Source organism: Tauraco erythrolophus, chromosome 15 (genome assembly GCF_009769465.1).
Source record: "Tauraco erythrolophus isolate bTauEry1 chromosome 15, bTauEry1.pri, whole genome shotgun sequence".
Classification (NCBI taxonomy): Eukaryota; Metazoa; Chordata; class Aves; order Musophagiformes; family Musophagidae; genus Tauraco; species Tauraco erythrolophus.
The window spans coordinates 8,336,044-8,350,323 of record NC_141479.1 but is presented as its reverse complement, the minus strand read 5'-3'; the positions used below and the strand labels follow the sequence as shown (position 1 = coordinate 8,350,323).

Genomic DNA, 14,280 nt, shown 5'->3' with positions numbered 1-14,280 from the left:
GGCTATGATGAATGCAGCAAACAAGGGATATACATGCATGTAAAATGTAGTTGCTCTGTGCTTTGGGAAAAAAGTTTTTACTGCTTTTGCTGAATAAATTCAGTCATAACTTTTTTGTTCTGTTGCGCTGTTATAGTTTTTTTATTTCATGTTGAAATGACATAGTAAATACAATTTTTTTTTGTGAGTATTAATTAAAGCGTGCTGTACGTACAAGAGACATTGATAGTTAAGCGTATTTGAAAGTTTGGCCTGATTTGTAACATGCTGTGTGAACTCTATTGTGATGACAAAACCCCAGTATCGTCAATATTAAAATTTTAGTATTAATGAAGTTCCCAAATCTACTTCTGCTTGTTCATACAGTACAAGGATGCTTGTACTGAATCATGTAAAATGCCTGCAAGCCATAAAGTTTGGATGTACTTTAATGCATATGTTTAGCTTTCCAGACCAACTAGTATACCATGGAACTGGAATTTTCATCTGCTGATGTCGTTGCTTATATTAGTACAAATGCATATTCCGTGTTTTTATCAACTAGTTCCAAAATATTTTGCAAAAAATCAAGAATTGTTATAATGCTGCTTATTCTTATATTTTCCTTTGAGTTTTATTTTTGATGTTTCTACACCTGTTACACGCATCTGTCCTCTCCCCATATATATTTATTTCTCACAGGCGCACCTATGTTGGCAGTATGCCTGGCAGAATAATCAATGGACTGAAGACCGTTGGGGTTAACAATCCCGTATTCCTGTTAGATGAGGTTGATAAACTGGGGAAGAGCTTGCAGGGAGATCCTGCAGCAGCCTTGCTTGAGGTAAGAGATGTTAAATTACAAGCATTGTTTAATTTGTAATTAAAAAGAATTAAAATACTGGACTGGAAAGGAAGATTCACTGGATGAAAGATAGCATGAGTGTCTTGGCTTTTTTTATTCAAATACTAGCTGCTATGTTTTGATGTTGTTAGATTTCGGTCAATTACACGTGCACAATGCAAATGCTGTTACACTAAGTCAGATGTCTTTAGTCTCAGTGATCTGTGTTTGAACACAAGGATGTGTTTTGTGCAAAGTGTTTTGTATGTTTAAAGACTGTTCACGCCTTAAACACGACTTGGGGGACTTCGACATTGATTTTTAATGACCAAATGCTGTTGGGAATAAGAAAGAACTGTAGACCAGCCAGACAGTAGCTGGACTTTTTGGAGTTTCCCCTTTCTTGGAACAGTTTTAATATTAAATTTTTGAAGCTTTTGATGGTACAAGCTTATATCGGAACTAAGCATTTTACGTAGTATATAATATGGACTAGTTGCGTGTTCCTTTAGCAGCATTTCTTTAGTTAGTGTTGTAATTAACTTTCTGAACTTACATTTTTCATTTAAGTCACAGATCCGCACTCCTTGACCGATTATTATGTGTTTTTTGCTTTTCACGAGAGTCAGCTATTAAGTGTGTTTTTTCTGAAATTCTGGGACTCGGATCAAGATATAAATTAACCTAATTTTGAAGTACATGGTATAGTTGTTTTTGTTAGTGAAAGACATTTATCCAAATTTTTTGAACTAGCCTGCCTCACTTTCACTGAAATGATTTAGGGCGGCATAATCCTAGAAGCATCTTAGTTGTCAGACTTAAGGTGTGGTAACTTCTGTAGCTGGGCATTCAGGTGGGGATGAAAGTGGCTCTGGTAATATTTGCCTACAGTCATTCTAATGACTCTTTTTAACTGACAGTGCTTAATACAGCGGTTTGAATATGATAAATGCAATTTAAATTAAGTTGCTTGACTTATCTGCATGCTGTATGACTTTCTGCAAATGAAATTGACTTGTCAATTTACATTCTACAAATGTCATTATTTTCTTCCTGCTAGATAGTGTAAAATCACTGTTTTGACAAGGTCAATGAGTTCATTGAAAATCAGCATATGAACAGGTTATGGTTTGAGAGGTCTCTTTTGATCTTTGCATGTTAATGTGAAATAGTAATTTAAATGTGCTAGAAAATACCATGAATTCACTTTTTTACCTTTTGAAAATGGCAGCTATGATCCTTTACTGTGTATTTCTCAAATTTGTGGTACAAGTTTCTAGTGAAAAGCCTCTAAGCGCTGGGAAAACAAGCAAAAGAGTGTAACAAACATGTAAATGCTTTTTCTTTGTACTTTTGACTTGCAGGATTTTATTTGCTCTTTGCTGTTAATGGTGATGAGCTCTGTTTCTGAGTGTGCTGGCATTTTTTCTATCGTTTCTCCTTTAGATACTGAACTAAGCTAGACTAAAGCTAGTCAATATATGGATAAAAAAGATCTGAAAATCAAATTTTGTTAGCTAGCTGACTGTTGTTTGCTAGGCAGTCAAAATCAGTAATGAAGCAATGATTTGGCATTTCTTGGGAAGATAATAACTTTTTTTGGAAGTGTTCCAATCATTAATCCAGATCCATACATTAATATTGTTAATTTTATTCAACCTTTGCTGTTTCTTTTAATTTATTTTTCATTCCATGTCTTGCAGTAGCAAATTAGCATTTCTGTTTTTCTTCTATCATGTCAAGTGTGTGAGGGCAAATGACAATTTATTTTTTAATCATTTGTGTTTGAATTTTTGATAATTTGTTACTGCTTTGAGATCTTTCTGTTTTCTATATTTTAAAACCACATTCTCAGTGATTTTCAGCACAGCTACTTCCATGAATTATTCCAGCTGAGGCTCCTCAGGTTAGCTTCCAACTGTCTCTTTGGGCAGCAGTCTTTATGTAAGTCGTTGCTAATTGACCATTAGTTGCATCTGGAGAAGTAATTGCTCTATTAACCGTGTCTGGGCTGCTCCCATGTGAGATCTGTATATCCCTCTACTGCTGTCTAAACATCCTGAAGCAGGTGCTTTACCTCTTCTAATGGAGAACTCATGCCTGGACATAACAGCTTAATTTTCATCTGCTTTTTGTGGTTTACATTGTTGGAAAGTCCATCTGGAATGAGCAGAGGTGGCTATTATGTAGAACAAACAACAGTAAGTGGTCACCTAACTGGCACATTTGTTTTTCAGACTGCTGCTTCTTGTTTGGTAAGTGCCATCATTAAGTATAAAGGGCAGGTTCTTCTTTCCTTAATGTGTAAGTCTGTTAAATTCTCACTGACTGTCTACAGTGGGATATATTCAAGAAAAGAATTGCCATACCGTGTAAGCTTGGAAACAAAGTTTGATGTTTTATAATTGCCAGATATGTGTTTAGTTCTAGTGCTTCTGCAGAGTTGTTGCTTGAGCAAAACAGAATGTCTTCCTATTTCCAGTTACTGTTCATCAACAAGGGAATGTTTTAGTCTAAATTTAGATGACCTCTGTTTAAAACAGAAGAAAACAGAAATGGATCCAAGTGCCTGATAGTGAGTATTTGTATGCAGGGAAATTAGACCAGGAGCATAGCCAGGCAATTAAATGTTCATGGAACTTATTCTGGATTTTGTGGTAATAAAAAGCTGGTACAGAGAAGCCTTTGTATGCATGTGAGCTGTCAGCCATAAATTAACCAAGATGTTTTGTTCACTGAATGTTCTTTTTGTGCTTAGTATTTTTGTATTAGTTGAATATCTTTGAAGAGTTTTGAACTTTAACTTTAGCACAGATACCCAACTGAAGAACAGCTCTATTTGCTTTGGAAAATCTGTTTTAAATGCATAGGCGTGATATTGTTTTATGTCTTATTCTAAGAACTAGTTACCGTGACAGACAATTATTAGTCCAGAGAAATTCTAGCCCTTGTAGAAAATCTCAAATAATTCACGTTTTTAGATATAATCTGAGTTGATTTTGATTACAGTTTCCTTTACCTTTATTGGATAGTATTGTTTCCGCATGAGTACAACATTGATATTTTGTATAGCTTTGTAAATAAGAATATAATCACCATCTTAACACTTAGTAGGGTTCATAAGAATTTCCAGTTTCAAACTAGGAGGAGAAAGAGATAAACACGTGTAGATAAATGTTATAAAAAATCAACTTGGTCTATTAGAATACATTGTTTTTCAACATCTTTGGAAGTAGTTGTGAATGCTTCAGCTAATAGACTGGAATTTTCTGGAAATACTGTGTTATCAGTGTAAAAAAAAAAAAGGTTACGTCAAATTAGGATTTGCTGTTTAAATCAGTTTTGAAAAATTTGCAAGAGTAGACTTTGAATGAGAGACTAATATTTGGTATAGCTCTACTTTCTTTGAAGACAGTTTGTAGATGCTGTGCATCTATATTTGAGATATCCGTAAGTCTGACTGAATTATATATTGATGTACTTGGCTAGTCAGGATACTTCAATGCCTTTGCCTTCATCAGTGAAGAAGGGAGTAAATGATAGCAGCTGCCTGCTGAAGAGGGTAAGAAAAGCAGCTTTTGAATAGCTTATAGGCAATGAATAATAACGTTCACTGAGTTCCAACCTTGGTTTTAGAATTTAGGCATATGCTTCAGTATGTTTTAAGGTTTCGAAGGGGAACATAAAACTTGTATTTTATTACAGTCACAATACATTTCCAAATATTAGTCTTAAATCTGTGCAATACTTCAAAATAAAATCAGAAATTGTTCTGCTTCAAAAAAAAGTTCTGCTGTGTTTCGGCATTCTTTAAAAAAAGTAGTTTGCTAGTTTGTCGTGATCATAAAATGTTTCTGTTCTAAAGATTTTTAACTTTTCAAAGACTGAACAGAATTTGAGAGTAATAAAAATTTAGAATTATTTCTCTCATAACTGTCTAAGAAGTACTCAAATTCAGTTTTTTAGAATTATCAACACCATTCTTGGCTATAATTCAAGTTGCTAAGACAAGGGGTGCATTCATTTGGGTATAGGCAGATAAATTATGTTGACAGCAGTGTGCTATTTCTCAAGAGATGCATAGGTCCCATTATTTGTAACATGAGAATTATTCATGTCGGTGTAGCATTGATAATTCATCATTTGGGAAAGGAAAGTGTGGCAGTACTTTAAGGACGAGTGTGTGGAATGAAGGTGGTTCATAGCTGGTGATATAGAAGCCAAGTGCAGATTGCTATATACAATGAACTAATTTTCAGCACTGTTAAAAAACCCTACAAGACAGAACCTTAGTACACTCGTGATCCACATATGTAGAATATTTATCCCCTAATGCAGAAAAACAGCGTATTCAGGTAATAGCTTTAATACATACAAGTGTTGTGTTAGCACATATAAGTAGTACTAAAAGCAATAGGAAGACAATGCTGTTACTTAGGCCATAGTTCTACTTGTGCAGTAAGTTTTTGAGGTTGGTCAGACTGTGTGTTGTTATTCTTCAGTGCTTGTTTAATTTTGTCTTCATTTTTTTATCGCAAGATTTGGGGAAAAAATAAAAAAAAAAGCAAAGATTGTGTTAGGAAAGCCAGAGCTGAGCTAGAGTCAAGATTTGCTTGGGATGTCATGGGGAACAAGGAGAGTTTCTACTACTACATTAGCAGTGAAAGGCTGGGCAAAGCTGAATGAGTGGGGCAGGTGATTTAGTGACAGCAGATAAGGCCGAGATAATCTGTGTTCTTCCCCTTGGTCTTCACAGTGAGATGTCTCAGGTTGGTTGGTGTGCTCAGAGAAAGAAGAGCTACCAGCAGCAGATGAGGATTGAAGTCAGGGATTACTTGGGAGACTTCTACTCGTACAAGTCCATAGGACCACATGGGCTGCTTTTCCAAGGGTGCTGAGAGTCCCTGAGAGGGTCCCTGTGAAAGGTCATGGAGATAGGTTACAGGAGGTTCTTGATGATTGCAGAAATGCTGCAGCCGTCTTTAGAAAAGGGTAACCAAGAACTAACAGGGAAATGACTTTTCTTTTAGCATGCGGTGTGGAATGTAGTTACAGAGTAATCAGAGAGAGGCAGGATATTAAGGCTCAGGCTTTAGAAATATTCATAATATATTTTATGAACGTAAAGTCAGATTTGACAGAGCCAAATGGAATGTAATAAAAATGTGTATATTTTATTTACTTCTAATTGAGCAACTGCATCAATTTTGTGTTCACTCTTGTTAAGGTCTTGGATCCAGAACAAAATCACAGTTTCACCGATCACTACTTAAATGTAGCCTTTGATCTGTCCCAAGTCCTTTTTATAGCTACAGCCAACACTATAGCTACTATCCCACCTGCTCTGCTGGACAGAATGGAAATCATTCAAGTTCCAGGTAACACTACACTGTTTTCATTAAAGTGGCTATTCCAAGTCCTTCAACAATGTTGGGGTTTTTTTCCTGAAATGAAACGCGGTTGGTTAAGGTAAGCCTGCCAGGAATCTAGACTGAATGGCCGGAATCATTGAAAGAGATTAGTTGAGATGCCTCCATTATGGCCTCTGTCATGAGAATGAAATTTAGCATTACACTTACGAAAATTCAGTTCCAGGTATATGGAGATACATCCTGTAACAATATTTTCACTATTTAATGTGTTTATATTCGAAGTGACTGTTGGCTAATGCATCTTTTTAAGATTCCAGTGAAGAAAGGGCTCTTGTAAACACAAAATTCTGTTGTTCACATCAAGTTACGAATAACCTCACAAAGTATCATACCAACAGCCTTTTACATTACAGATGGGTTTTTTTTTGTTAAATTCAATCAAATACAATTATAAATAGTAAGAAATTTTATTATGTTGTAGTGTATAAGCAAGAAGATTAGTAAACATGCTTTATCTTTTAAAGGATACACACAAGAAGAAAAAATTGAAATTGCACATAGACACTTGATTCCTAAACAGCTTGAACAACACGGCCTGACTCCACAGCAAATACAGATCCCACAAGTAACCACTTTGGACATAATTACCAGGTAAATCCGTTATTACTTGCTTTGAGTTTAAATAACTTGGTTTTTTTGTAAATTGTTTGTAAACTGAGAACACAAAACATTCTTAAATCTATTGACCTTATTAGCTTCAGAAGTTCAACAATTGGCAATTTATGGAATTACTCTTTCCTGAGCTCTGGCTGGCTCTGCTGTCTAAACTGAATCATCCTTCCTTCTCTAGAGAATGCCTTGGTCTGGTTCTCAGAGCTGGCTCACAATCAGTTGTGTTGACACAATTGGCAGGGCACTATGGATAAACAGAAACACTTGAAGCCAGTATTGCTGCACTGTTCAGTGTGCGAAGCCATGATATTGACAGCAGACAACCTTTACTTTAAAGAACGAAGTTTTATTTTTGTCATTTTCATAGGAAAAATGGAAATTACCATTTTGTTTCCTGTGACTTAATGGGCTATATGTGTCTAAAAATTGAAATTAGGTTATTTTTTTTTCAATAGTTTATGCTAATTAGAACTACTTTTTTGTTGGATGTGAGAGCACAGATGCTGATCAGAACATCTTTTGGACTTGAAACTAGCTCATTTCCAATGGAAAAAGTGTATCAGTGTTCAATGAATTGAAATATTCTATCACCAGGAACTGCATTTTGGCATTTAGTGAGTGTTATTGTTTAATTCATAAACTAAAAGAAAATACTCTTTTGCAGTCAGTTCCTGAACTTTCAGTGAACTATATTTTGAGTTTTAAAATAGTTCTTGCTTTTAATTTTTGTACATCTGAGAAGAGCTCAGCGCTATTGGAGCGTTGTTTAGCATTTCACTAAGGTTGGACACCAGGCATTAGTCATGTCTTCTTCCCACTTAGTAGTTTGTCTTTCTTTGCAATTTTATCAGCAAACCACAATTATTTTGATAAAAGCACATGACATTTTTCTTGTTTATTAGAGTAGCCCAAGGTCTCTCTGCCTTTCACATCTCGTTTTATTTGCATTTATTTTTAAAAAGAAAGTGTGTTTACATTCAAAAGAAATCTCTCTTACAAAGAATATCCACCAGTAAAACAATTGTCTCTACATTAGGTACACCAGAGAGGCAGGAGTCCGCTCTCTGGATCGGAAGCTGGGAGCTATTTGCAGAGCAGTGGCAGTGAAAGTGGCAGAAGGACAGCACAAAGAAACAAAGCCAGATCGTGCTGAAGTGGGTGAAGGAGAAGGTGTGTATCTTTTGCATGTTTTATTAAAAAGGCAACTTCTAACAGAGTCACTAGGAATCTGATTTATCAATCTTTTCTCTTTTTTTATGATTCTTTAAGGGCTCTGTTTTTAAAAGCTTTGTAAATAGAGTGCATTCTTACTATGCATGGTTCGAGTAATGCTGATTTATGGCTTGGAATATAAGTAGAGTAATTTCAGCCTGCCAGGTTGGTAACTGAGAAGTACAATGGATCTGTTTCATATCTTAGGTGTGCAATTATGATTTGTGTGGTTTTTGTCTTTCTAGGCTTTATTATGCAAATCTTTTCACTTTTTTCCTTTAGTAAAAGACTAAGCATGGCTTTAGTTATTGGATTTAAAGAAGTTCTTTAACTATGCTGTCCATGCTTTACCAGCTCAGAACTCAATCTGGTTATTTTGTTGTACTCTAAACGTCTACTTGAAGAGCTTTGAAATTAGAAAGGTTTAGGGGCTTTTTTTATGTGCCTTTAAGACTGCACTAATTTTAAGTCTCTTGGAGCTTTGGTAACTTGTCAACTTCAGTAAGTCTGTTCTCGTTTCCCATGTATACAGTGATTTATCATTCCCAGTCATCCAACAGACTGGATGAAAACTAAACGTAAAATTCTCAGACAGCAAAAGTAGTCAGGTAACTGCTTCACCAGTAGAGGTAGACCTCTTTCTAGTCTTGAAATAGAGAAAGAGAAGTCTTGAAAGAGAGAAAGGAAGAAGTCAGGCCCATAATCCAGTTCATGTGCAGCATGCAATGGGTGACTGCTCCCTTTCTCATCCCCAAGTCAATGTTCTCTTTAACAAAAATGAACATCCATACTGTGCTTGGTGAAATGTACCATGCAGAGCACAAATATTTGTGCTGCTGTTCCAGTCAGTTGCTGATGGAGGATCGCACTGAACAGCAGTTTTCTGTTCAAGGTTTCAGAGTGCTCATTGCAGCACTAGATGTCTGCAGTAGCCCACAGTTCAAGGTAGATGAGAAATGTTAAAGGACAGAGTCCAGACATGAAGTTGAACTTGTAAAATGTGGATAGTCCTCAGTCTTAATATAATCTAGCAAGCAGGATGTTGGGTGGTTTGTTTGTTTCTTTTTTGAAGACTGCAGTAAGTCCTGTTGATGTTTTCTGACAAGAAATACTGCCGGTCTGTCAGAGAACAACTGTGTGCCAGAGGACACCGGAAAACAAAAGCCATGGTATGGCTGCTTACTTTTGCTCCAGAATCCTCACAAACTTAAAATGCTAAAGAGACTCCTGTTGGTTTGATGTTGTGAAAGATTCCACAACTAAGCCAGTGTGGAGAAAACCTCTGTGTTTTAACATCTCTACAGCTAGAATAGTTCTGGACGGGTTTAGAGGACGAATAAGGAGACTCATTATCTGTTCCTTTAAAATAAGGCAGCTTACAAGTCTGAATGACACCCCCCTCACCCCCTTCCAGGGAGAAAAACCTGGGGGAGGGAATACCACTGTTTGTACAAATATCAGTTACGTTAATTAGAAGAGTATATGAAGAAGAGTTTTACCCATAGTAAAAACTTCTGTAATTTGTCTCTGTAAATCTGTTTGTTGAGGGCTTTCAGCATTAACTTGTCTTTTTTCCCCGACTCAGTATTTCCCTTTTGAAAATTGTATCTTCCTCCAGCTTGTTGAGTTTTCTAAGATCGTCATAACGTCTGTGGAAACGGTAGTAACAGAAGACTGAATTTGGCCTACAAGTCAGCATTTGCTGGAGTGGATTCAGCTTGGTTTGCTCTGGATGTTTAGCTTAAAGAAGGTGAACGCTCGCAGTAGCAGTGGCTGTGCATGCGTGAATGACGCTGTAGTTTGTCTCATCTACATTAAATGGAAGAGCTTTTAAGACACATTTATTAATGCTTTCCATTTGTATTCCGTGCATCCATTTATATTTGTGCTGGACTTTTCTGAAGTCAAACACTGAGTTTTGTTGATGTTTCTGTGGTACCTGAACTTCCTCTTGAACCAGAATACTGAGCCTTTGGGCCATGGTGGCCAGGCTTACTAACAGCAAGCAATATCGGATGTCTTTGCTACTGTCACTTTTTTGATAGTAATTTTGGTGAGTCATATTTTTTAAATATTTCTTTGCACTGAAGGGTAGCTGTGTCTAAAATGTGCTTAAAAGGTCTAATGCGATTGCTGAATTAAAAAAAAGTGTTCTGCTCTTCAAGCCTTCTGATAAACAAAAAGTAGGTTCACAGCACAACTCCTGATATTATAAGAAGAAACGTTTTTATTATTAAAGCAAAGAACAAACAGGAACTGTATTAGACATCTCAATCCAGGAGAGATATTTACAATGTTAAAATTAGCACTGTACTTGCAACCTAGGTATTTATACTGTTAAAATTATACACTGTTAAAATTAGTACTGGAGTTGCAACTTACCAAAGCTAAGTGAAAACAGCAAACTAAGTGCTTCAAAAGAGGGCAAAATGCTAGCGCTTCCAGTTGAAACACAATTTGAAGTAAGGCCAGAAGAAATAAGCTGTCAAGAGTTGTCTTTGTGCTTCTGGAATTGAAACTGTCTGTAAGAAGAAGCGGTATTAATAAAACAGAGTCCAAGGGGCAGGTGGCTCTATAGTTAAACTTTGGTATTGTGAAGACAGACATGGTCTGAAGAATGGTGCACTATGCAAAATGTGTTTTATTATGTACTAATAATGTGCTTACGCCCTGCTGTATTTTTACCAGAATATGTCACTTGTTGGGAGTGTATGAGAGAAGGACACTTTTAAAAAATATTTTGTGTTTAGTTTTCATTCAGTCTGTTGGAAACAACCGAGTATTTAAAACAAAACTCGGAAATATCCCCAAATACTTACAAGTTGATGCAAATAATGGGATTTGTAGCCTAAATTTATTTCTTTGGATTTATTTTTTTCCAGTTCAGCAGTGGACATTTGTGCAGTTGTTCATAGTGATGATGATTTTTTTTTTTTGTATAATGAATGACTCTGGAAGAATAGTTAATCAAGTTGTTGTATCTTAATAGCTTCATTTAGAATTATTTCTAGCTTATTTTTTTTCTTTATCTGTATAAAAAGACATACTTCATTTTTGTTGTAAACATTTGTCAGTTACTGATGTGGGATTAAGACTCTACAGTTAGTGCATTCATATGTCATGAGCTGTGAACATGAGAGAGCAAGCTACAGGCTTGCCTTGTAGATTCTGACTGACTAAAGCATAATTTGTGTATCATTCGTACCGTATCAGAATAGAAACATGGTGCCTGTTGTGTTTATTCAGCTGAGAGCCTTCTGGCTTGTGGGTTTGTAATAAAAGTTGGAAAACATTGGGTGGTAGAACCACAAAATTTCTGTCATTATATTGATTAAATCAGATTATTAACTCAAAGTGGAACATCTGTTTGCAGGGCTTTGCAAACATCAGGCTTTTGACATTGCTTGATAGTAGGCTCTAAAAACGGAGGATACCAGCCATAGCAGAACTGATGCTAGGAGATATGCTGTCAAGCCATGTTTAGCACTTTCCAAAAATGCATGATTGAAATACACTGGCAGCTTTGTGTTGCCTTCCGTGCTCCTTTGAGTCCTGAGCTTTATGATGAAGTTGGCAAGTGGAGAAGTGTTAGTTTGCGTCAGTCGTTGAATTTGTACAGTGAACTTCAGCAAAAGCAAATGGAGTCGTTTTTCAGACCTCTCCAGGGAGTCATCCTTGTGTACAGTAACAGTATCTGATATTTTACTGAAACGCTATCTGAGATTTATGAGACACTCATCTAGTCTTTGACACTATAAGAAATTCTAGAAGTCACAAAAATACTTGAAACACTCCTTCCTATTTTAGTGCAACTGCCTGGAGAATACAATACAGCAACTGTGCACTGAGCCATCATAACATGATACAGCAGTTGAAACCCAGAGTGAAAAATTGTCTAATTCAGACTTGAAAGGAGGTTTCAGAAAGGTAATATTTAATAACTGAAAGTGATTAAATGAGGATTCTATCTCTGTTGAAACCAAAGCTTTGAAAATACTTAAATATTTCCATAACCCAGTAATACAGTAGGGTAGGGTTTGTTCTACTCCTTGTGAGTTAAACAACACTTGGTTTTGAGTTTAAATGCAAGTTTGAAGTGGTCAACATGAACTGAAACACGTAGTCTTTACTCTCCCTCCCTCAACTTGGGCATAATACGTTTTATTCACAAGATGTTATTGTGCGTGACTGGCAGGAGGGGTTGCTTGGTTTTGGTGTGTACAAAGGCCTCAATACTGCTGTGCCAACATCACTGCTCTTGCAAAAAGTGACCTGTTCTACGTTCTAGCCAAAACTTGGCACTTCCAGCAGCATGGAATCTCCCATAGCACTGGGAAATGAGTTTGTGAAATCTGATCAGCATAAATCTCACAGTGGTATGACTGTAGGCACTCAAGTTGGAGCTCAGCTGTGCTGGCATTAGTATACTTGTCAGCTCTGCAGACCGTAATATGTCGTTATTTCTAAAAATTGCTTGGAATGTCTTTTATTATTTGTCTTCTTTATATTATGAAGCGTGGGATTTATATAGAAACTTTTTTTTTTGCTGTGTTAATTTATCTAAATATTCTTGCATGAAAACCTCAAATGCAAGTGCTTCAAGTACACATTGCAGTTCTAGATCAGAATTGATGGAATGTGATTATTTTGTGAAATGTTCTGATCCTGTGGGGGAAAATGCACATAGCATTAAATTTAAGCAAACTAGTAAGTGTTAGTAGAATTGGGGTCCCAGGAAGGGAGTTCCTTTCCAAAAGAAAATCTTTTGGAAGTAACGCTCCCCGGGTATGTAGTGCGTAAGATTTTAAGTTGGACAATGGAAAGTTCTGTTTCTGGAAACTTGAATTTAACTGTCTTGTTTTAGATAAATATGTCATCTATCTTGTGCTACGGTTTATGACTGTTCCTCTGGGATAGGTAGGGAACAAGTATTTGTCATCATTAATGGAAATCTTAATTACTTGCGTCTTTACAGATTCTTCATAGTCAGCACTTCTGTAAAGGTGAGGAAAGAAGATGTTTTTGTCCTTCAAAGAAAAAGTTAGTGTTAGTAATTGTTTTGGAACATCACTATATGCTTTTATAGAAAATTAGATAACATCAGAATTTACATTCATATTTCTAGAAAAAAGTCTAGAGTTTGTTATTGTTACAGATTGTAAAATGGGGTCTACTAATTAGATTGTATAAACTCAATGAAAGAGTTTCTGATTCTTTTAATATGGCAGGTGGCCTCAAAAATGAACTACTGATTTGTTTACGGGAAGTCTGTCTCCTTCAGCTGCATACGTAGAACTAGGTGAAATAAGAGCAAGCAGAAATGAAAAATTGTGCTTATTAGGCAGTGAAATCTTGGTATAGAACAAAAGCATTTGTTTTTAAACTCAGTTTTATTTTAAAAGATGAATTGTCGTATCAAATTACTCAGGTTTCGAAGATCCATAGTGTTGAAATTGCAGTCTGAGTTGCAAGAATAGCATGCAGGGTTATGTTTCCTAGACTTGATAGCATTTACGTATTTGGATTTATTATGTACAAAAATAGTAGTTCAACAAAAATATAGAGACAAGCTGGAACAACAGCAGGGCCACCTGACTGCGGCAGCGTTTACAGTAAAGGAAGGGGATTTATGCGTGGAGCAATGAGTTGTACAATGGAAAGATTAGTGGCTGTTGGATAGTAGCTATTAGACAGGAGTCCTGAATGAAAGCTGAGTTGGTGTGAGTACGGTAATGGTGATGTAAAATGTTTTCCTTGATACCGTATGAAGGCATCAGTGAGAACTGCACTGCAACAAAATTAACTGTAAAAAGGCCTTTGCATATCAGGATTAGTAAAAGGATAGTTGGTGTCCTGTGAAAGGCGACATTCTGTCTTCATCCATTCTGAGAATTACTTTTGCAGGACCGAACACCTCTTAATGTTATTTTCTATAATTATTTAAATTTCTGGATCTTCCATTATTGAGCATGCGTTAATATGCAAGAGAAGACAATTTCTTTGTTGAAAGTAAAAAAGAATTCAAGGAAAGGAAGCAACAGTGGGTAATTTCCCAGAACATGGTGCAGAAGTCGTGAAGCGCAGCGTACATTCCTGCGTAATATAGACTATTGCTTTCAGTGTATCTTAGGCTTGTGGTTTGGGGGTGAGAACTACCTTCACGATTCGTACGTGCACAATGCTTTTCTTAATGGCAGCCTC

At 36.3% G+C, this 14,280-nt stretch overlaps 1 protein-coding gene across 2 annotated transcripts in view; it reads left to right on the top strand.

The window, feature by feature from the left end:
- LONP2 (lon peptidase 2, peroxisomal) overlaps nt 1–14,280 on the top strand; it is a 41,312-nt gene that overhangs the window by 13,163 nt on the left and 13,869 nt on the right. For both annotated transcript variants that reach the window (XM_086621086.1, XM_086621085.1), the window contains 4 exons: nt 682–823; nt 6,051–6,201; nt 6,720–6,846; nt 7,904–8,037. In XM_086621086.1, coding sequence (XP_086477212.1) covers nt 682–823; nt 6,051–6,201; nt 6,720–6,846; nt 7,904–8,037 — 554 coding nt within the window. The remainder of the gene's footprint in view (nt 1–681; nt 824–6,050; nt 6,202–6,719; nt 6,847–7,903; nt 8,038–14,280) is intronic.